Raw genomic sequence first — 23,034 nt, 5'->3', positions numbered from 1 at the left:
TGGGAGAGGAAGAATGGAGGTGAATCCCCGTAAAAATGGAAATTCAACCCTCACATACATCCGGATATACAATTTGGGGCACTGGGGATCCCATCTTTGACATCACTTTAAGGTCACAACCAGCAATGATGATGAGGATATTTACATGAATATATTTTTAATGAATTTTACCGTTTCACCCATTCGCAAAAGGCACCCTCAACTACCACTTCCTATACATACATATATAAAAAAAAAATCCTCTCGCCAGGGCAAGCCGAAAATTTCCCCCTATTGGAGGCTTTCAGTGAAATTTTCACTCCATTTATCCCCATTAAGGGAACGATTGTGTGCGAAGGAGTGATGCTGAGAATATTTTACATGTGTCTCAATTGAATATCTCCCTTCCCCCCGTACTCTACTGACGAATAGAAGAAGAAGAAAAAATGGCACAATTTTACTACTTCACCATCGCGCCTAAGAACCCCATTTTCCTTCGCCACATCCACTGAATAGTATTACTTTCACTACACTAAATCCCCCAGATACAGCCCATAGTAGTAGCTCCCCAGCTCAAGTGGCGAAGCTTTCTCTCTCTCTAAGAAAATTGAGAATGATGCTGAATATGTAGTGGGGGGGGGGAATAATGCGATTTTTATGCGTAAGCTTTTGTAGAAACTTCAGTAAAAAATAACGAAAATAAATCTATAGTAGAGTATCGTTATTCATCAGTTTAACGATAAAAGTTTATGGTTTAAATTTAGGAGAAAAATTGAAAAAGTATTTTCTACTGAAACTATTTCAATTAATAAATTTGAATAGTAAGTAACAAAAAGATGAAACATAGAAAAACAATGTTTCATGAAACATCGTGTTTTTGTAGTTCTACAAAATAAGGAAATTTTTCTTGAAAAAAAAAAAAGGTTGTTGTGTTAAGAAATGTGGATGAAATTTTGAATTTTAAATATGTTTTTTTTTTTCATTTCTAAGGCAAAACTACATAAAACATAACATTGAGCGTTGTTTTTCATTTTAGTTTCCCAGAAGAATTTATCTGTTAAAAATCAATAATTTTCCAATGATAAAGAATAGGAGATACGGAGGCTATTTAAGCCGGATTTTTTACGCTATAGGCAAATTTTCTCTGCTGATTTTGGGCGCTATCAAAATGTAATAATTTTTTTTTCATAAAATTCGAATCGATTCAGTTTAATGAAAAGCTTTAGAACATATTAGGCAAAATTTCGAGACAACTGGTTTAGAATTGACTTTTCTGGATAGCTTTGAAGTAAAAAATCACGAAGATTTCCTAAAATACTTGGAAAATATTTAGGTTAAGCTTATTTGGATAGAATAAAAATTAAAATTTTATGTTAAAGCCAGTGCGCAGTAGTAAAGCTGAAGGAAAGCAACCTTTTTAGTAAAGAAAACCTATATAACACCATTTTCCTTACACTCTTTTATTAAAAAAAAACTTTCAAGTGGTAGTATACTGAGAAAATTCTTTTAGAATTTCAAAGAATTTATTCTTTTAGGAATTCCTTTAACTACAGTTTGTGCGATTATGGTGAATGTAAGTTCAAGAAATATTTATAAAGTAAAAAATGAATGTCTTTTCATGGAATCGATCCTCCCTATTCATTCGTATTCTACATTTTATTCTCTTGTGAAAGTTCCACTAACAATTTTCTTCAATCAACCGAGCAAATTGCTGGTATGATTGTACGTACATCTTGTACATGTACTGCTTTTGCGTTACTTTGGTGCATTTAATGGAATTTTTTCTATGAATTTGAGAGAGGGCGTATTCTTCTCATTCACTCCCACCACAATTGTAATAAATAAAATAAAATTCCTCTAAATCGAATACAGCCAACTCCCTCGTATAAGCACAAAACTCTATATATGTACGTATGTATATTTCATTCTATATAGTCTCCCGCTATTCATGCCTCAATTGCTATATGCTGCATACGCGCTCTACATATTCTATTCCCCACACACATACACAGCTCTTCACTATTTAAAGTCGATTATCTGGGAGATATTGAAGGGTTTTGGTGGAGCTTTTCAGCAGTGAAGGGATGAAATTGGGAACTTCACCAATGTGAAACGAGTACAAGGGAGAGAGTATAATCGAGAGAAAATTCATAGAAAATTATGGTGAAAGTGTCATGAGATTGGGAATTTATATGAGGTGGTGACCCTTGAATATAACGACTTCATGACCCTTTAAGAGCTGCAAAGGGGAGGAAGGACCCCATTTGAGATTGGTTTCCGCGCGTTATTCTTCTCTGTCTCCCCCTCAACACCCTACGCAGTCACTAACCCCCATCCATCACCCCTGTCTCCTTGCTATATACCTTCGTTTTAAGCGCACAGAGTCAAGGATGTGGTTGGGAAGCTTCCGTCCTCTTTTTTGGCTCAATTATATTCAAGCAAATTAAATAAATTATTTAACTTCCGTACAACGACGGGGTGTAGGATGAAAAGAGGAAATAAATTGAATTTTATTTCCACGAGACACCACAATACTGTTCCTTTTCCTTTTTTTTCCTTTTACATTTAAACCACACACAGGCCTCTTGTATTTTCTCAATTCCAAATTGAAGCTCTGCTGAACACTTTTGTGCTGTAAAAGGAGCTTCATTGCTGAGCTTTTTCCTTGCAATAGCCACACTCCCTGTTCTTTGTGTGACGCAATCCCAACTTCAAGTGAAAGATTTATTCATCTTACACGCACTCACGCGAAATTCAATACAAATCCCAAATCCCCCAATCCGATACTTTTTGACTTCTTTCCCAGGAAAATCCTCTCGTTTTTTTTTCTTTTCTTCGAATGGATTACAAACAGTGCCAGTGCTAAATTTTTTAAATTAAACACACATAAAATACATTATTATTTCGAATACACTCTCCTTGTGTCACCCCCATTGTTCTCTATGAGAAACTCTACGATGAGGGGCTGCAAGGGGGAGTGGAAAGAAATAAAATTTTCCCACTTGAATATTTTCTCATTATTCCACCCTCGCTTTACTTGTTCGCTGAGCAAGACATTAAAAAATCCTTTGGGTGTGAGACGTCAAATTAAAAAGGAAACGAGAAAGAAAACCTCGTGAAAGAAAAATCATTGGTAGGAGACGTGGGAGGGAGGGGGTAGATGGAGTGAAGAATCCCATGAATAAATTTAATTTGACCAACACTTGCATCCCCAATCATCCCCTCAATCCACCGGCAGCCCATCAACTCTTCCATATACAGTAGAAGTCCACATCAACGAACAATAGGATGTACTACTCTCGCGCATTATTTTTTAATACGCGAGAGTAGTACATCCGATTGTTCGTTGATGTGGACTTCTACTGTAATTTGAAAGCAAGTTGTGAGAGAGAAACGTTGCGCACGACCAAGGATTCCCTATAATTTTCTAATTAATTGCCTCGTTCTCATGGCAAAAGTACGTGACCATAGACCCATGGGTGGTGTTTCAGGTGAGGGCCAATATCGCAATTCACTTCTTGTGTACAACAACCCTCGGCAATTTACTCGGCACTCTGTTTGCACACAGTGAACTAAATAGCGGCTTAAGTGGAGAACCCATTGCGGCTTGTGCAAGACGACGAAGAGCTTTTTAGGCGAAGCTCTCTAGAAAGCTTTCTCAGGGAGAATGAAAAATGATGACTATAAACACGAAGTTTTGTTAGCTGAAGCTCTTATTAAATGTTATTTTGTTAAAACTCTCTAAAATGCTTTTCAAATCTGCAAGAAATTTTCTAAACATTTTGCATTCTACTGAGGTTACTTATGTAGTTAACACGTATCTCACGTAATTTAGAAATCTTTTTTTACGCCATGAAAATTTATTTATGTCAGCACGGTGGATAAATCTTACCCGACAGGACAAAAGTTTATTGCTTTCAAATAAGAGAAAAGTTTTAATATTTATTGTTTCCTTTACGATTTATTTTTAACCCTTTTGCGTCCGTATAATACATAAGTAGGTACCTAAAATTGTTAAATTTGTTTTTGTCAGTCAAAACGTCGTCTTGAGCCTCTTCTACAGAAAGGAATTGATGGCCGAATGTATGAAGGATGATCCTCTATCACAGAACAATTTTAACCCATTCCATCTTGTAGAGGATCAAAAAACATTGAAGAATCGCGAGAGAAACTCCCCAAAATCCACTGGGATCACATCGAAAAGTGCAAATAAAAATTGCCAAAAAATTCAAATATTGCGACGCCATTCGACGTTTTTTTCCCTATAAAAAATGTTTCAAAAGTTTTCTGTAGACTTGTCGCTCATTTTCTGTAGAGTTTTTTTCTAGTCAAAATAAATGTTTATTTTTTCGTTTCTGGAGTGATTTCTACATCTGAATCAAGTGATCCACAGCGAAATGAAGCTGAGGGAGGTTGATAGAACCAGCCCCTTGCAAATCAAAACAAATAATTTTTACATTTTTTTGGGCCTTTTTGGCAGTGAGAATTTAAGCAAATCTTACCGAGTTGAATCCCATCCAGCGCAATATACCTGATTCAGATGTAGAAATCAGTTTAGTAGTCAGTATCCGGAAACATTCGACGGAGTCATCAAGCAAATCATGACCAGCACGGAAGACATTTCTGAGAGTCGCAGAACTAACTGCCCTCAAAGCTATTCTGGGATTCCTCCGGAAAGTCTCCTTCCGCGGATTGTAACACTGAGGAAGTCCACAAAATCTTCATCACCGTCTTCCCATACATCTTTCCCAAGAGCAATGACTTCCTGGAGCTGACAAAAGTGATTCTCAACTCTCATTTTGCCTCTCAGAGTTCTTTTCTGCAGAATGCCCACGAGGTTTTGCTGTAGAAATTGGGACTTCCGAAAGCGAAAGATTTGCTCCGGCACATTGAAATTGAATTAATGGGCAGTGAACAGAAATTCCATGTCCTCCTCCTTGTTGCATCCACTCTCGAGGAGGCTGCAATGTCAAGACATCCGGAAGTCTCATGAAATTATTCACAGCAATAAACTCGCAATTAGTTTGTTTTCTCAGTGCTTTGAGAGTATCATTAGATGCACAGACTTCCAAGGAGCAGAAGATTTCACAGATTCAGATGTAGAAATCACTCCAGAAACGAAAAAATAAACATTTATTTTGACTAGAAAAAAACTCTACAGAAAATGAGCGACAAGTCTACAGAAAACTTTTGAAACATTTTTTATAGGGAAAAAAACGTCGAATGGCGTCGCAATATTTGAATTTTTTGGCAATTTTTATTTGCACTTTTCGATGTGATCCCAGTGGATTTTGGGGAGTTTCTCTCGCGATTCTTCAATGTTTTTTGATCCTCTACAAGATGGAATGGGTTAAAATTGTTCTGCGATAGAGGATCATCCTTCATACATTCCGCCATCAATTCCTTTAATACATTTTTAACTTGGGAAAAAATGAAATTAATTTAAATTCACTTAAAAGCAATTTTTCACTTTATGGTCAACATATGACCCAACAGACGCAGAAGAGTTAAGATGTAAATATTTTTTTCTTTTTTAAAATTATCGGATTTTTCATTTTCTGTGAAATTGTTTTCAAGTTTCTTATATTCTAGGAGACTTTATTTTTTTTCATTCTGGAGAATGTTTTTGGTGTTTCATGTTGTGCGAAACCTTTTAAAAATATTTATTACGGGGACTCTTCTCGTTTCTTGTGTTCCACGAAATGTTTATAGATTTGTTTATGTTCTGCTGATTTTTTCCGGTTTCTCGTGTTCCACGAAATAAAGCAATGAATTTTTCACATTATGCGAGATTCTTTTAGAATTTTTCGCAATTTGTTGTGTATTTTTGTGTTTCTCATGTGCAGCGAAACATTATTTTTTTTTATAATCTTGCATTTTTCTTTCTGGTTTTATGTGTTCATTGAAACTTTTATTATTCTTTGTTTTTTTTTTCTTTTTAATTTCGAGGATTCTTGTGTTCCGTTAAACCCTTTTTATATTTTTCAAAAATTTGCATTTTTTTTTTTAATATTTAGTCAAACGTTTTTTTTTTTGCTGTGATTTTACGTATTTCGCGAAACTTATTTACAATTTTCACATTCAGTTATTAATATCTCATTTTCAATTGTGGATATCAGTGGTGAAAATAATTGCAAAATAATGAAGAGAAGCAGAAAGAAATGCAAATTCCAAAATTTCTCAAAGTTCCATAAACTCGCTGTGAATATGTATATAACTCCTTGGCACATTACACTTCAACATTGCTTTCGTGATATTTCCACCAGTTTCTTTGGCATCGTCAGGGCTTGTCCTCAACCCCCCTCCCCCCTCTCACCACCCACTACACAACTTAATGCGTTGAGACGTACCATTTCCTTTTGCGTTTTGGATAAAATGAAAATTCCTAATGTTCTGCACAAGATCCTTTTGAGAAAATTGAAGCGGACGTATTGTTGAATTCTTAATTAGTGCAAGCACCGCAAAATGAATTGCGGTGAACATTTCTACTGTGAGGCACACACACGCCCACACTTCGTCCACAATCTCCACCCCAAAAGCTCAGGGTGTGTGGAATATTTTATACCAACATGATGGGTTGGGATTAACCAGTGAGGGGAAATTTATCCATTTGCACACAGTACTTTGAGCCTTTTGCCGCATAATTCGTCCATAATAATCTCAGAATGATTGAGAGTGAATGTGAGTGGGTCCATCATTTCCACCGAAGAGTTTTGCGCAAGATTTAGGCAAAGGAAAAAAAAGAGGTTTTCCCCCCACAAGTGCGGGGATGGAAGAAAATCCATGGCATAGCCATTTACCCTCGTTTAATTATTATGACATTATCTTATCTCCGCATCTCCGTAAGTTGTGTTTGGTTATAAAATATTTGTGTTGAGGCTTTTGCCCCTCTCAAATCCGTCATTGTTTGATGGGTTGACGCTCATTGCTATCCTTCCAAGATATCCATCGAGGCCATGGCTCCCATCCCTATCCCTCTGCGGGCAATCTCGCAGCACTTTCCATATGTGACCCCCAAATACAATTCATACATATGCGGCCAAATTTGAACAAATGACCAACTTCACTAATTGATGGGCCATCGTAAAAGTCCGACACACGATTTATCTCGAAGCTTTCGCTTTTTCGGAGAATGCTTGTCGCCATTTGGGTAGGATAGTCAAGGATTCGGTGGGATGGGATAGGGCTACCGGGCAATAAATTGAATATTGGCCATTTGCGGTGGAGTTAATTGTGCGGCAATTTGGGTATATGCGAATTGAGAACAATGGCGGAAAAGTGCTGAGGCACACTTTGGCCCATCTCCGAAAGGGACGATGGAAAATTGACCGATAGAACCTCGCTGAATTCCCTTCAAAGGCAATTGCTGCACATAAACTTTCTTCAACGACCCAACTGAGGGAATTTCAAAAGGGCTAATCATTTTGCCACGCATATCATCCTTCTGAGGAAGATTGTGAAGAAAGAGAGAAAAAAAGCGGAAAAACTATTAATTTTTATAAAGATTTTTTCAGTGTAACATGATTATTTTTGTTATTGTGCGCATTATGGAAAAAAAATATTTTATTTTTCCGGAAAATCAGAGAAGAAAATGAAGAAAAATGTCATTTCCCAAAAAATTCATCCAAGACTAATTTTGGCCAAAATCAGATATCTAACTATCTTATTTTATAGAATATGGAAAAAACGCAATTTTCCACACTTTTTCCATTGATCTGACTTTTTTATTTCATTTTTCCAAAGTTCTAAATACATTTTTTTACTGCACACACATTCTCGAATTTCTAAAACAAGTTCATTGAGGGTGAGCGGAGTAAAAATGTCATTAAAGGGTTTGGAAAAAGCTCAAAATATCATTTTTCCTAGCTAGATAAAAAATTATTAGAGAAGGAGTTGTAAAACAAAAAATGTCAAAATATGATATTTGAGCTCTTTCCAAACCCTTAAGTGACTTTTGCTTTACACCGCTTTCCCCTAAGCTTTTTTAATATATTGACAGCATTTCGTTAAATAACATAAGCTTCTGAAAGCTTCTTAAAGCTTTCAAAAGACCTCAAAAGTAAATTTTATCTGTCAATATTTTTTTTAAGATTATTTCTTAAGAACTTTCAAGGAATTTCTTCAATATATACTTTCTAGACAAGTTAGGCAAGTTAGCGTCTGATGGCTAAACTGGTGATGATGTAGGTACATTTCTGCTGTGAATGATACACCCCCTGCCCTTAGTTATTTTGTTCGTCCCATTTTATGGACAGTCAAAAAGTATACTGCCCTGAATTGGTGGGCGTCTCAAAGAAATGCCGACAAGTGCCCCACAAAGTGTCATCACCTTCCGCCTTCCATCCCCTCCCCGCCAAGATCATTCGTTGGGAGAAAATACTTCTGGGGAGCACCCGAATTTTCCCGCATGGTGGACAGAATCACTTTAACATCGAGTGGATAAGGGTAGAAAATCGTCGTGGGTGAATTTATGGATTTTTTTTCTTTTGAAGCACTTTAAGCCACCCCCATCTTATCGTTCCCTTTCTGACATGTTTACGCTAACACGAAAAGTCGCTCGAGGGTGAAAAAGTGATTCCATTTTAAATTGTCTCCGAGTCACCCTTGATTAAATTTCCTCGACAGGTTCTGTAGTCCGTAAATAAAATATGCAAGAAAAGACCTCTGTAAATCTTTTCCTCTTTTTTCTCCTTACCAAGGACTCATTCAATCTTTCATGCAGCAAGTAGATTATAAATAATGCATCGAGACTTCCGTTTTTTATGTACGTAGTAGTAGGTACGTACGTAGATTATCGGGTGCGTCAATTGAAAAATGTGTTTTATAGCTTCCTAAAGCTAGGCACAGAGAATTAATTAATTTCACAGCCATTCCTGCCTTTGGAATTCTCATCCACCTTGTTTTTTGCACACCAAGTGCTTTTAGTTAGATCAGAGAAAGCTTTCATGGTAATGAGAATTGGAGGAGAGCTCTGTGTGCCATTTCTTTTTTTTTCCTTTTTCTTTGCTGAATTTCACATTTAATTGACGCGCCAACGCGGCTGACATCTGAAGAAAAATGTTTGCAAAAAAGAGCTTTAATATTTTAATGTCATTCTCTTCAAGGATACATGCAGGATTATTAGTGGGGGTGTCTCAAAATGGGTATGAAAAATTGCTTGAAAAAGAATTTATTTTTCTTTCAATTTTAAGGACGAACTTTGGAAACTTTTGGGAGTGGGTGTTACGTGAACATTAAAAAAAAAACATTATTTCAAAAATTTATTTAAGAAGATTTTAGAAGTTTAAAAGCCAATAAGAGAGTTAATTTTTATGAGTAATCTAAGTCTTTGAATCTTGAAAGATTCTCTTACATAAAAGATCTTTAATAAAATCGAAGAAAGAAATTTTTCTATGCGAAAAATATTTTTTAGGGACATTCTAAAATTTTCCCAAATGATTTAAGAAAGATTCTTTAAAAAAAAACAAGATCCTTACGTTTTAATAAAATTTATAATTAAAAAAAATTTTTTTTTGAATGTGAATTAATACAAAAATATCAAAGTGAAGGAGCTTTTGAACTTCTCAACTGAAACCACCCCTTTTTTTTAATATTTTCTTTTCCATTTGTGTTTGCTTCGGCATTCCAAGCCCAATCAATTAAATGAAACGAAGATGGGAAACTCCGAAGGACGCATCGACAAAAAGTGGATTAATGAAATTCCGAAATACTCTCGATTTATTCAGCGACCTATTTGAACTCACGGATCTGTGGATGGATTCTTACGAGAGAAGGGGCACGCAACGAGATGAAAGCACTATTAAGCCTCCATTGAGCAATATATGAGAAAGTTTTGCTGACGCATCCACCCTACTCAAGATTTTGCCACCACCACTTCCCTTCTCTTTCCAAAATCATCCAAACTATATACACGAAATTAATTATTCCTTGATTGGGGATGGGGATGGGGATGAGGATAGAGGGGTCGAAGGTGCTGAAAGGGACCTGATGGTTTTGCTATGAGAATTAATTGATAGAAAAAACACTCGAAGGGTAAATGAGTTACAACCAATAGCATGATCAGAAGATTTTAGTGTAGATGAAACCCAAATAGGGGTAGTGGTTGAGGATGTTTCCGGGAGGTTTATGTTGGGAAATGGCATGCAAATAAAATGGACATGGATGGCAACAAATGCAATAGCATTCGGTGCAATTTGTGAAGTCTGGAGAAGAGGAAAATGTGTCGTATAATGCCAATGCTTCTTGTGCATGGAATGACACAAAACTCCAACCCTTCACCTCAGAAAATCACAGCTGAATCGGCATTCGGTGGGGTGAGTGTTGTATTTATCCAATCTGTTGGCAAACTCCACTGTAAATCCCCCCCCATCGAACATCCACCCCATCACATTTCTAGTTTCAAGTCCAATGGCCAGTGACTTGGAAAAAGCTAACGAAGCGGATCATGACGGAATTTTGTGTCTTGAATTTGTCTCGTTCCCAAACACAGAGACCCAATTTCAAGAGAATTTTTTGTTGGTGTTGCTTCTATTTATAAGTTAAAGCTTAAAAGGGAATTTTAAACAGGAGTCTTACATTTGTGGCACATAGTTGAAAGATATGGGAAGTGGCTTTTTTCTGTTTTTAATTTACGTGAAGTTTGGGAGATGTTTGCTTCCTTCTTCAGGTCTGTTGGAATTTTCTAATAAAAAAAACTTCTTCATGTTTGTTTCGTTGTTATTTTTTTAAAGAATAATAATTTTTTTTTAAATTTAAATAGGAAAGTTTATTTGAAATTTTCTTTCTTCATTTTCTCTTCATTCTCTTTTAATTTATATAAGCTTTTGAATATATACATATGTACCGCTATAGCTAAAAGCTTCTTTGCTATGTTGTAATATTTATTGGGATTTTTCGCAATTTATAATGAAAGATAGAGAGAAAGGGAATTGGCAAAAGGACCATCAATCAATGTAACGACTGCGGATTGAAGCATTGCGATGAAGTACCCCTTGGAAGTTGTTTCGTGTGTACTCACATTTCTCTTGGTGCCTATGTACGGAAACATATTTAATGAGCTTCATCTCCTGATGCTTCCCAGCACGATAAAATAGCAGCTGCTGGTGAAAAAGCGGTACATGCGGAAGCACTTCCACACGACAAACCTACCCCATCCCATCTTACCCAATTTACCTTTACGGACCAAATTATACTCCGAGGCTGCCACTGGAATTGCTATCCGGCACGATTTTGTGGTGTTTCGTCACATAACAAGGGGTGGGGTTGCTCTGGGGGTGAAGGCGATGAGTAAACAGGGAGGACCAAAATCACAGTACCACGGCAGATTTATATCCTTCACGTGCTCCAGCTTGTTTCTTCAATCTCCCATGGGCTCCCCAATGGGGGTGTTATTCTACTTTATTGACCACTTTATCGAGTCAACAGGGATGGCCATACGGCATGAGCCCCACCCGAAGAATTTATTGAACCACCCCTCCCAGCGACAAGGGGTGCTTTTTTTCAATTACACCAACCCCCACGATTATATCACTCCTTTTTCCTGCCCCATGGCGTCATTCTCGTGCCAATTTTCGACCCATTTTCCCCACACACATAGAAGACATTCCCATGAGAGAAACCCTTACCCACATACGATGGATAAATTAACGTGCAAACATTTGAACTCCATAAATTTTCCCAACACCTTCTTCTAAGCTCTTTCGAGGACACTCTTCTGTGCTGCAGCTTCAACCCCCAAAAATTCTCGCATGCCATGACACGAGGAATTCCAGAGACCTATATATGTTTCGAAATGTGGTCAAGTTCAGGGGAAAGGTCATCTAATGTGGTCAAAGTACACCAAACTCTTCCCACAAAACAACCCCTCAAAGTTTCTCAAAATATTCGGAAAATTTTGAAATCATGTTTCTTGAATAAAATAGAAAAGCTCAATACTTCTTGGGGAAAAAACAAACTTTGCTCTTCTGGGAAAAAGAGAACATTTTATGCGAGCTTTAATTGAGAAACTTTACTGTCCTTGTGGTTTTAAATTCCAACTTACCGCGCTCCTAAATCTCCAATCGAGTGGAAATACATCCAAGAGAACTTTGGAAATTCCCCTATTTTCTCCCACCCGAAACTTCTTAACGTGATATCTTTAACAAATTTCCCAATTTTCTCCTAAATCGCCTACCAAAATTCCCTTCCTGAATGGTGCAAAATCGTACACCATTTCCGGGAAATTTCCGCCCCTTGGTACCCATTTACGGATGTCAAAGAACGAGGTGGCATTTGAAATAGATTGCTAAACTTTCTCCACGGGCGCGTCGAAAGTGCTTTAGGGGGGTGGGTGAGTAAAATCAAAAGTTTTCGGGCAAACACTGAAGGGGATATTTGGCGCCCAATTTCATTCCACACACTGCCGCATAGACGTCCCCCGCAAGCCCCCGCATAAGTCACAACCCGAAAAAAGTGGGACAAAAGTTCCAACTTAAGAGCAATGTGATTAATAGAGTTTATCTCACACAGAAACTTGAGGATTGAGGAGCGAAGAAAAAAACGTCGTGGATTGAGGGTGAAAAATCAGAGTGTTTTTGAGAGATTTTCCAAACACGCGTTTGGTATTAAAATGGTGATGAGGGTTTGGATGTTCCTTAAGATTGTTGTGAACTTTTCTTTTTGAGTTATCTGACTAATTCGTCACGTATAGTATACCTGTTTGTTATTGGCAGGTGAGATAAATAAATAAAGAAAACATTGATCGAAAGAAACTTTAAAAGCAAACTTTAAAAAAAAATTATTTTCTTCTCTTGTAGAAAAAGCTTGAGAGCTTTAGATAAATGTTTCATTCCTAAAATTATAATAGGAAAATTTGCCTAAGTAGTTCTTATACAAATAACCTTTGCTGATGTTTTTTTCTTTATTTTAGGATTTCTTTTTGTCAAAATTAACATTAATAAATTAAGAAAAATGTTTGTAAAATTTAAGTCCGTGGACAAAGGGCGGAAACATTTCTTTAATGTTTTATAGAACGCCCCAAGAGAGGAAACAAAATCAGTACTTCAATGATATTCTAATTCTATATGAAACAATAAATAATTAACACTTTAACGTCCAACGTGAAACATAAAAACATTGAAACATGCCCTTTTTTGTCGCGATTTTTATTCTATGAATTTTTTTAGAGGACTTTTTTCAGTCAGGACGTCTTCTTTGACCCCTTATGCGTGAATTTGATGCATTTGTAACATGAAAAAACAATTACATTAATACATAATTGAAAAAATAAAATGTTTCACGTTTGGGTCAGCGTATGAACCAAAAAACGTTAAAGGGTTAAAATAATTAAATGCTTTCGCATGCACGTGAAACATTTTATTTTCCCAAAGTTTACTTAATATAATTGTTTTTCAAACTTACGTACAATTTTACATAAATTAGGCCAAAGAAGACGTTTCTGAGAGCATCCATAGAATAAATATCGCGATAAAAAGAGCGCATGTTTCAATGTTTCACGTGGACGCAAAGGGTTAATTTTAACAACAAAAATAAATAATAAAGAGTAACGAGTAATGTTCTTAGAATTATCTAAGGAGTATTTGTTCAAATTTTCATGACTAGCGTAAAACTTAATACATATTGAAGAATATCTTTAAAATCTAATGGAGCTTTTTAAAAGCTCTCTCTTTCATAGATTTCGTGACATAGTGCCAATATTTGCTTCACTTTTTTTTTTTCTATTTTGACTTCCATTCATCCATTTATTGCAAAGCTTTCGGTCTTATGTGACCATTAGACTGTGAATCTAATATTCCTCGCCACTGTATAATGGAGATTAGGAATATCATGACAGAATATTCCATAAACTTGACACATTTGTCGGAATTTCTTTCCGAACTATGTACAAATCTCAGTCAATCAATCAAAAAGCCACCCCTTCTGCCCCACCCCCTTCCACACTATGCTGTGAATTCATGTATTCGTCCCCAATATCTCCACCACCCCCCATTATTCCACTCAATTCACGCATTGTTGGCTTTTCCACCCACCACAAAAGAATCAAATTCCTACTCATGTCGTATCTGTGAGACATGGAATTTTATTTGAATTTTCTCCGTCAATCAGGTGGGTGGAATTTCATGTCTCTCTACCGTACCAATCCACAAATATACAGATTTTTCCACCCACCACTGTGCAATTTCCCAACGGAAGACGCAAGGAGGGAGAAAAGAATTCATCTAACCAGCCACAAAATGAACCATCCTCCTCACTGAATGATAGCGATGAAGGAACAGAAAAATTACACCTGTAGGGGAGGGCGGGGCTAATAAAGTCACTTAAGGGTTTGGAAAAAGCTTAAAATATCATATTTCCTAGCTAGATAGAACAAAATGATCTGAGAAAGAGTTATAGGGCAAGAAATATCCTAAAGAATTGAGCTATACATTTTGCTTTATCTGTTTGGGAAATATGATGTTTTGAGCTTTTTCTAAACCCTTAAGTGACTTTTTTAACCCCGCTCTCCCCTATTCTAAATGAAAAGCTCCATAACATGCTGGGGAGGAGGGATGAAACTAAAATGGGGGTAAAATGGTGGAAGTAGTGTTATGATTTCCAATCATATTCCCTATGTCGCCATATAGCACCTATGTACACACAGAGCTTTCTGTGTTGTAGGGGTAGTTCTTCTACCGCGAGCAACTCCTAGGGGGTGTTTTATGAGCAGATAGGATACCGTGTATTTACGACAACCTGTACAACGCACCCCCTATGCCTCTTTCCTTCCCATCTTACCCATTTATGTGTTCTCGAGGGCAATATTGAGGGTTTACACTCCACTTCACTTTATGAGTCCTCCGCTCTGTATATTTTCCCACATACACATCCCACACTCTTTTAGGAGACTTTCATCCACACACACTGTGTACCATTTATAGTGGTGAATCTTCTTGGTGTTGTATACGTCCTGAAAGATCCTTTGTCTGACAGAAGGAAGAAAAAAAAGTAAACTAAGAATATCCCCTTTCATCGCCAACAAACAGCTCAAGGATCTAAACTTCTTGTACCTCTCTCCGTGTACTGAGTTTTCTTTGAAAGCTCTAGAGCTTTCCAGCTTTCTATCCTTACTTCTGGAATATTTTTAAAAGATAAACTTACAGAGTTCTGAAGAAAAGATTGTGTTCCAATTTCATGAATTTTTTCCTTAAAACACCATCAAATGGTTAAAAGACTAGTTCTAAATTTGGGAAAAAGCACAAAAATGACTCCAAAATCTTAAATTATGAGCTCGTTATGTTCGATTAATGTAATCGGTTTAATGATTACGCAATGACTTCGTTAAAAACCAAATCCTTTCATATATTGCTGCAAACTTTTGCTATAAAATTTCATACAAAACGCAATTCAATCCAAAGTCCCCACATGAGACAAAGTTTTCTTCTTTTGCAATTTAATTTTCACGAGATCACCATGAAAATTGAGAAACTTTTCTGCAAATCGGCAAGAGAATCACCAAGTTTTCTTTGCAAAAGTTGCAACAGATTTTTCTTTTTTAAATTTTCGGATAAACTACACAATCAAATTCTCATGAGATTTCCCTGTGAAATCCCATTGAAAATTGCTTGGTAGAATAAAAAAAAAACTCTTCTAGTCCTGGATTAGAAAATATCCACATGGGAAAATTGAACGGGGGCTGTGCAGAAACTTGTTGAAAGTTATTCCTGTCTGTGTTAAACAATTAATTTGTTGGAGATTTTCCAAAGATCTTCATCTTAAAATATTTACTGAGGATTTGGTGAAATTGAATATTTTATAAGCCTTGTGGTTGCATGAATTATATTACAGCATATTAATTAGGTTACAATACGTTGCTTTTGGAGCTTATAGAACATCTTTAGAAGTTATCTTAAGATAAGTTTAACGTAGAAATTGATCAGGATGCCAATGTAACAAAACTCTTCTCTGAATGTAGTCTTTTGTGAAAAATATCTCTACCATTTGCGACACTTGCAGATATATTTGCATTGTCCTTTTGCCTCTTTTTGGTCGGGATTTTCGTTATTTTTTTTTGCCTTCCTCACAGCATCCTTCAGCTTGAAATGATACCCCCAAAAAGCATCCCACTGCTGGTGCTCAATATGTGCAAAAGTATACATAAATTCAGCCCAGAAAATCTGCTAGAGATGGCCCAGGGAGGATGCTATGGGGTGTGGAGTAGATAAGGAGAGAGAGGGAGTGAGCATTTGTCACGCCCATCGAATAATTCATGCACCGATTCCATTATCCACTTAGTAGAAATCAAAAATGAATGGTACTTTTGGACCCGATTGCACACTCAACCATAAGCTCATAAGTTTGAAGTTGGTGGGCGAAGGGTGCACACACCCATATTTCTCACCCACTGTCACAGCCATTCAATGAGAGCGCAACACACGAAAGGAAAAAGAAAGGAATAATTTATCATGCTCCCATGTGGCACACATATAGTCCCCTACCTTCTCTCAAACCCCTGCGTTGAAAGCTTCCCTTGAAATCAACCCCCATCGTACCCACGAAAGAGCTTTAGGGAAAAGCTTCCACCAAATGCCGAAGAGACTTTGTGAATAAATTGCAATTGGACGTTGAATGCAGAAAAAAAACACAAAGCTTTTCATTTTGCTTGCAGCTCTGTGTTTGCTGGGACACTCCTCAGGAGCTATAAAGTGGTGGTGTGGGGGTGTTGATTTTCCACAGCACCCCCTCTGTAATCACTGCAGCCACTGAGCTCCAATTAGCTGGTTACCTCTCGAGGGTAGTATTTTAGTTTGATATTGAAACACCACCAATCACCTGCCGCGGGATTAGGTGTAGTCTACCAGCCAAAATGACAACGTGATTGATGAATTCACCCTGCATGATTTAGTACTATCGACTTTTTCCACCAACACTCACTGACTCCATTCACCCCATAATACAAAATTCGATTGATTTCCATTCATTCAGAGCCGATTCACCCTCAATAGCGTGGCAAAGCATTCGATTGACGACCACGCCCTCGAGGTTGCACTACAATAAGTGCCGAAAGCACCCACTGTGTGTCCATTAAACATGCAACATTCTGCTTACGATGCGCTCAAGGGAGTCACACAACTACTACTTTGAAATATGTAATCCATAGAAATAAATAATTTTTTTTAAAAACTACTTTTGTCTGAATTTAATCCTTTCGCCTTTTACTTTCTCGAATTTGAATAAATTTAATTTTTTGTTCAAAGTTGTAGAAATACGTTGAATTTATGTACGTAAATGAAGCCAAATAAAACGTTCTAAGTGAGCGGATATTTAAATGTTTCAATGTTTCACGAGGACGCGAAAGGATTAAAGCTTTGCAGAAAACTGAATCAGTCCAACGATCGTGCTAGTTAATTGTTTTTCAACTTAATTTATATCCGTTCTATATACTTCTAAGTTGATTTATAATTATATAGAATTTAATTAATTAAAACTTATTAAGTCAAATATTTTGAATTATCAATATATTATACATTATAATGTTAAACGTTGAATTATAAAAAAATCAAACTTTAAAATTTTCATTAAATTACAATGGTTAAAAAAACAATATTAAATTTTTGAAAACTAAACGTTAGAAAAGTCAAATACTAAAAAAGAAAAGTCAAATGTAAGAAAAAAAAACTCCAAACTAAATTTTCAAAAAATTAGAAAAGAAATGTAAAATATTAAAAAAAAAACAAACGTCAAACATTAGAAAAGAATCGTAAAAATGTGGAAAAACTATCGACAAATATTAAAAAAAAAGAATAACTTTAAACATAAGAAACGAAATTTCAAGCGTACAAAACATTATGGTGAACGTCAAACGTTAGAAAAGAAACTTCTACATATTTGAAGAATGTTCTATGTATGTAATCATGGCGTAGCCCTAGCCTAATTTCAATTATTTATTTCTTTTTAAATGAATCTAAGATTTCTTCTAAAAAAAAATCTAAAACGTTTTCTTTTTCTATTTCAGATATTAAAGCAACAATGGAGGCTTACAAGAGATCACCACCCCTGAATGACACTCAAAGTTTCCATTAAGGAACACCCCAGCAACCCCTATCGATGGCATTGTGAGTGCAGTTCATGAACTGTGTGTATGTGGTGGGGGGAGCAAAGAAAAAGAAAAAGAGGAAAATAAGAAGAAAAAATTGAAGAAAAAAATTCCGACAAGTTGGAAATTTGCGTGACAACCATTCCATATGCTGGGGGCCAGTGATGATCCCCTCAGGACATTGTAGAGTACGATGCGGGCCCCAGTCGGGCCGATATCAGCTCACCTTGCCGGGGGGCTTCTGTTGCAGCTCCTGGGTCTCCTTGTAACATTGGCATCTGTGGTTGCTGGACCGCGATACAGTTCGCGCATCGTTGAGACCAAGTCCGGTGCCATTCGGGGTGTTATTCTCGAACTTAATTCTAAACATTTGGAACCCGTTGAGGTTTTCAAATCCGTACCGTACGCTGCAGCCCCTATTGGGCCCTATCGCTTTGCACCACCTCGCAAACTCATCCCGTGGTCGGGAACTAAACTCGCAGACACCTTTAGCCCTGTGTGTCCTCAGGTAAGAATTCATTTTGAATTAATTTTAAAAAAATGTCAATAAACCGATATTTCCGAATAATCGTTAAATGTGTTCTACAAGCTCCTAAAAACGGTAGAACTTTTACAAAAGAAGAAATCAATTTTTGCCACTTTGTTCTTTGCCAATTCGGTTAAATGGGGGAGATAAGTATAAAAGATCTAAATGGGACTATTTAATCGTAATTTTCCAAACTTGAATGATTCTACTGAAAATGGGCGAAGCTATTTGAAAAGACGAATAACCCGCAATAAAAGTTGAAAAAGTGTAATTTGTCTAATTTTATACGTTTTTTTTTCTTCCTTTCTTCCCTTCGAACACATTTTCAACTTTAAAGAATTATCCAGACGTTGCAAATCGAAGTGCCGCATTAATGTCGATGCCAAAGGGACGATATCAGTATCTGAAGAAAGTCATTCCACTTCTTATGAACCAGAGCGAAGATTGTCTCACACTCAACATCTATGTTCCTGGCAGTGGTGAGTACGACCGTCATATTTTCTGGCACAACCTTCCATTGGGGTAGGAACGTGAATTAAAATCCTCTGCAGAGGGTGATTTATGCCATTTATTCTGTGGTACATGCACTGTGAAAAATCGTACAGCTAAAATAGGGTGATTTTGTTGCAGAGATAGAAGGCAAATTATCTGCCTAATTAATGTCTATACATTTACTAAATTTTTAGAGAAAAAATTCAATCAGGTTACTTTACTAAAAAAAAACATTATTTATTAAAACTTTAAAATCAATGGATATTCTTAATAGAATTTAAGGAAATTCTTCAGAAATTCAAATTCTATAGTCAGTTAGATAATTTTTGACTCCAAAAGCAGCATTAGTAATTTTTAGGAATATATTCGTTTTTTTTTTTAATATTAATTTTAATATATTACGAATTACGCTGAAAATATTCTCAAATTATTATAAAAATTCTCAAAATATTTTGAGAATATTATTAAATATTGCGAATATTTCTTAGTGTTACGAATAATTTAAATATTCTCTTTTTTTTCATTATTCTTTTTCGGATGTACTTTCTGGTAAAACTACCTTAGAATTTTCCAAAAATAAGTCATACTTATTTTGAAAATGTTAGGAAATTTAAATATTTCAAATATTAGCCCAATTTCGGTCTCTTTTTTTAATCCGCTTTTATTTAAAACCGATGAAACTTTAAATGTAGAAAGTTGTGGCAGTTAAAAGAGCATTAAATGGGATTTAAAATGGTAACAACATTGTTGGGATGTTACCTTTAATTGTAATGATGAAGAGAATTAGTAAATCCTCCGGTTCGATGAAAGCCCGGGAGGATGTTGAAATCTCCGGATTGGCGCCAATTTGTTTGGGAACGAATGGGTCCGGATGTGGTGCACTTTGGAGAAGCACTTCCAAGAGGGGACAGCAATTGAAACTTAGGGAATTTCTCCTTAATTTCTATTTTATTTTAATTGAAATTGACTGCACAATTTTTCTTTGTCCGCACTCCTGGGGAATGATTTCTCTTCTCAACGGTTAAAAATAGTTTCTTTATGTGCTGCTGGGCAGCCTTTTCTATTTCCCGCTACTTATAAATTTGGCGCTTCAGTTGAGGGGAATTCAACTGGAATTCGCGCCAACAAACATTAAGAATATTGCTTTTTATTAAATACCATTATTTTCTCATTCTACATGGAAGTTTGAAGGTTGGAATTTATCCACCTTCTCCTGAATATTCCGAATAAATGCAATATATTACGAATATTTTTTAAATAACAGAATATTCACAAAGTATTACATTCAAATAAATATGTAATAAATATTTCATAATATTCGCAGAGAACTTACGTAATATTCTTCAAAAAGCTACTGAACTTTAAAAAAAATAAAGCTCCAACTGATTTCTATCAGTGTACCATGCTTCTATTTATTGCACTTTATACGATATTTTTTCTTTAAAATTGCACGAGATGGTGGCTTTTCTTGTTTATTCTTCCATATAGCATCTTCTCCGTGCTTTTGCAAACTTTTCATCATCTTGGGATGGTTTCTTTTTATATTGTTGAGCTGTAGTTAAATAAAGTAAAAGCCTGAGTCAGACCATGCGGAGAAAGTGGCTGTGGATGGAATTTAATATGATGTTGCTTCTTTTCCTTGAAAAAGCAAAAAAAAAAACGCTTCTGTGGGTTTCATTTATGTTAGCACTCTCTAGAAATGATTCTTCGTCTAATTGCTGTCCATTTGAAGTGACCAACTAATTTATATGGTATTACATTGAGTTTGTGTGTGTTAATAATTCCTTTGAAAATTCACCATGGAATTGTGGGGTATTATTGATGTGGTGCAGAGGGATGTTGTTGAGAGCATGCTCCCAGTGTGTGCTCCCCAATGAATCAAAGGGAGATGTAATTTGTTGGGCAAAAAGTCCCGTGACCTCTTGCTTTTTCACCACCCACCCCCACTCCCTCCTCGTCCCCTGCGGAAGATGGATGGGATCGATCAAGAAGATGCCCCAGACTCATATCTCTTCCTCCCCATCACCAATTCCATGCCAACAAAGTGCTACAATTTCGGATGAGAATGGCGTATAAACCATCAAGTGGTGCGGGAGGAATGGGGTGTGGGTGGGTTAGTGCAAGTTTTCTCTGCTGCGTTCGTAGGGATTTTTCGGGGGTGAGTTTTCCTTGGGAAACAAGTTAACTTTTGCAACATACCCATCGCGTAGATTCCCAGGTGGATGGTTTCGCCACGCTGGGATTGGCGGATGTACCATAAAAGTGAAACAAGAACCACCAGAGAAGTTACCGCAAGACTGCAGGAAAAAACCCCCAATGCGAAGATTTTCAGGATGATACATTCTCTTGAGGAACTTTTTGTCTCTTTGCCACCTTCTTTTCTTTATTTTTTTTTTACCCATTCTGCGATACACCTTTCCGTCTCTCTTGCTCTATCAACTTATACTACTTTCCTCCCGTGCTCATACCACCCGCGGGAATGGTACAAAATTCTCAACAAGTTTCCCCACACTATTCTTCACCAAGTTTCCTCTACTCGCACCAAGAAGAATATTTCGACATTTTTATCATCAAACAACTTTTGACGGAGCACACAAGCAGTGAAGCTCCTTCAAGATGTATCGGGAGCTTTCTTCGCTAGAAAAGCTTCAGGGTACATTGTCTGTATAATATTGCAATACGGAAAAGATATATAAAATTGCAGAAAGTTAAATATCAAACCATGAAAATCAATCTTGACATTTTCAGTGGGAAATTGTGAAAATTCAACACATTTTTATTGAACTTTGAACTGTATTATTTTAAAGTTGTGATGGCGTTTGAACAAAAAATCTAAATTCAGATAAACTTTGCACCAAAACTTTTAAAGGAAACTACAAGTAAAATTGCTTGAAGAAAAAGGAGTTTATTCACTTTTATTTACTCAATAAAATTATAAATAGATCTCATTATTCATTTCTTTTATTTCCCTTCTTCCCCATCAAAGACAGATCAAATTCTTTTACGGAGACTGTAAAAACAACCCCTTAAAAATTATCCAAAGAAAATAAATTCGATGGACTATGAGTAGAATATATCCCCGCAGTATATAAGTATATAAGTTATTGATAAAGTGTGCGAATTTTATTGAGAGATGGCAGAAACGAAACGATGTTTGGTGCCACATTTGATTGTGGGCACCAATAAATTTTGAGAATTAATATGTGATGAGGGTGAATGGGACTCGGGGAGTGTATCAATAATAAATTCAAAATGCGATTATTTTGAGCTTTTACGTCACCCTCAAAATGGTTAAAGCTCAACCCTATTGGATTTATTGCAAATACACACATAAAACATTGACTACATTTCCACACAAAATATTTCCCTATTGCCTTTTATTTATTACATACACGGACCATTTTGTGGTTTCAACCCCATGGTCTGGGGGAAATTGAATAAATCCACTGCGGCTAGATGAGACGTCTCTCACGGATAAATTCAAAAATTTCTCATGAAACATCAGTGTCTTTTTGAAAGTTTCCCTTTTTTTTCCTTTCTATATTTATGCATTTTGTGTGCAGATAAATTTTTCAAATAGTCAGTACATTAAAGTTTCAAGCAAGAGCTTATTTTTAGATATTCTATATAGTGCCTAAAGGCGGGACAAAAGTTTCTTTTTGAACTTTTCGTTGAAAAAATATGAGAGACACTGTGAAAGCTTTGGGGGACTCTGAGGTAGCATGAATAAAAGATTTTTCTCGGAAGAAATAATCAATTTCAAACCCGGTACACTGACCTAGCGTGCATAATGCTTTCAATTCTTTCTTCACCCTCAGGCACAATAAATCAGGTCATGTGGAGACCTTTTCCAGCACATAAGTATAAGGGGTGTTTATCTGGTGGAAAAAAACTCGTATACTTGTAATTTGTAAAGAATCTTCGGGAAAAAATACTTAAAATTCCATAAACTATGTTAGAAATTTGA

General features: G+C 36.2%; 1 protein-coding gene across 2 annotated transcripts in view; it reads left to right on the top strand.

Annotated features, from left to right (window-relative positions):
- The window catches only part of LOC129795924 (neuroligin-4, X-linked-like), a 54,794-nt gene that overhangs the window by 6,869 nt on the left and 24,891 nt on the right, over nt 1-23,034 (top strand). For both annotated transcript variants that reach the window (XM_055837475.1, XM_055837476.1), the window contains exons 2-3: nt 17,969-18,557; nt 18,913-19,054. In XM_055837475.1, the coding sequence (XP_055693450.1) occupies nt 18,243-18,557; nt 18,913-19,054 (457 nt within the window). In that variant the 5' untranslated portion in view covers nt 17,969-18,242. The remainder of the gene's footprint in view (nt 1-17,968; nt 18,558-18,912; nt 19,055-23,034) is intronic.

Source organism: Lutzomyia longipalpis, chromosome 4, assembly GCF_024334085.1.
Source record: "Lutzomyia longipalpis isolate SR_M1_2022 chromosome 4, ASM2433408v1".
Classification (NCBI taxonomy): Eukaryota; Metazoa; Arthropoda; class Insecta; order Diptera; family Psychodidae; genus Lutzomyia; species Lutzomyia longipalpis.
Note: the sequence above shows the minus strand (reverse complement) of the source record. Positions and strands in the feature narration are given on the sequence as shown.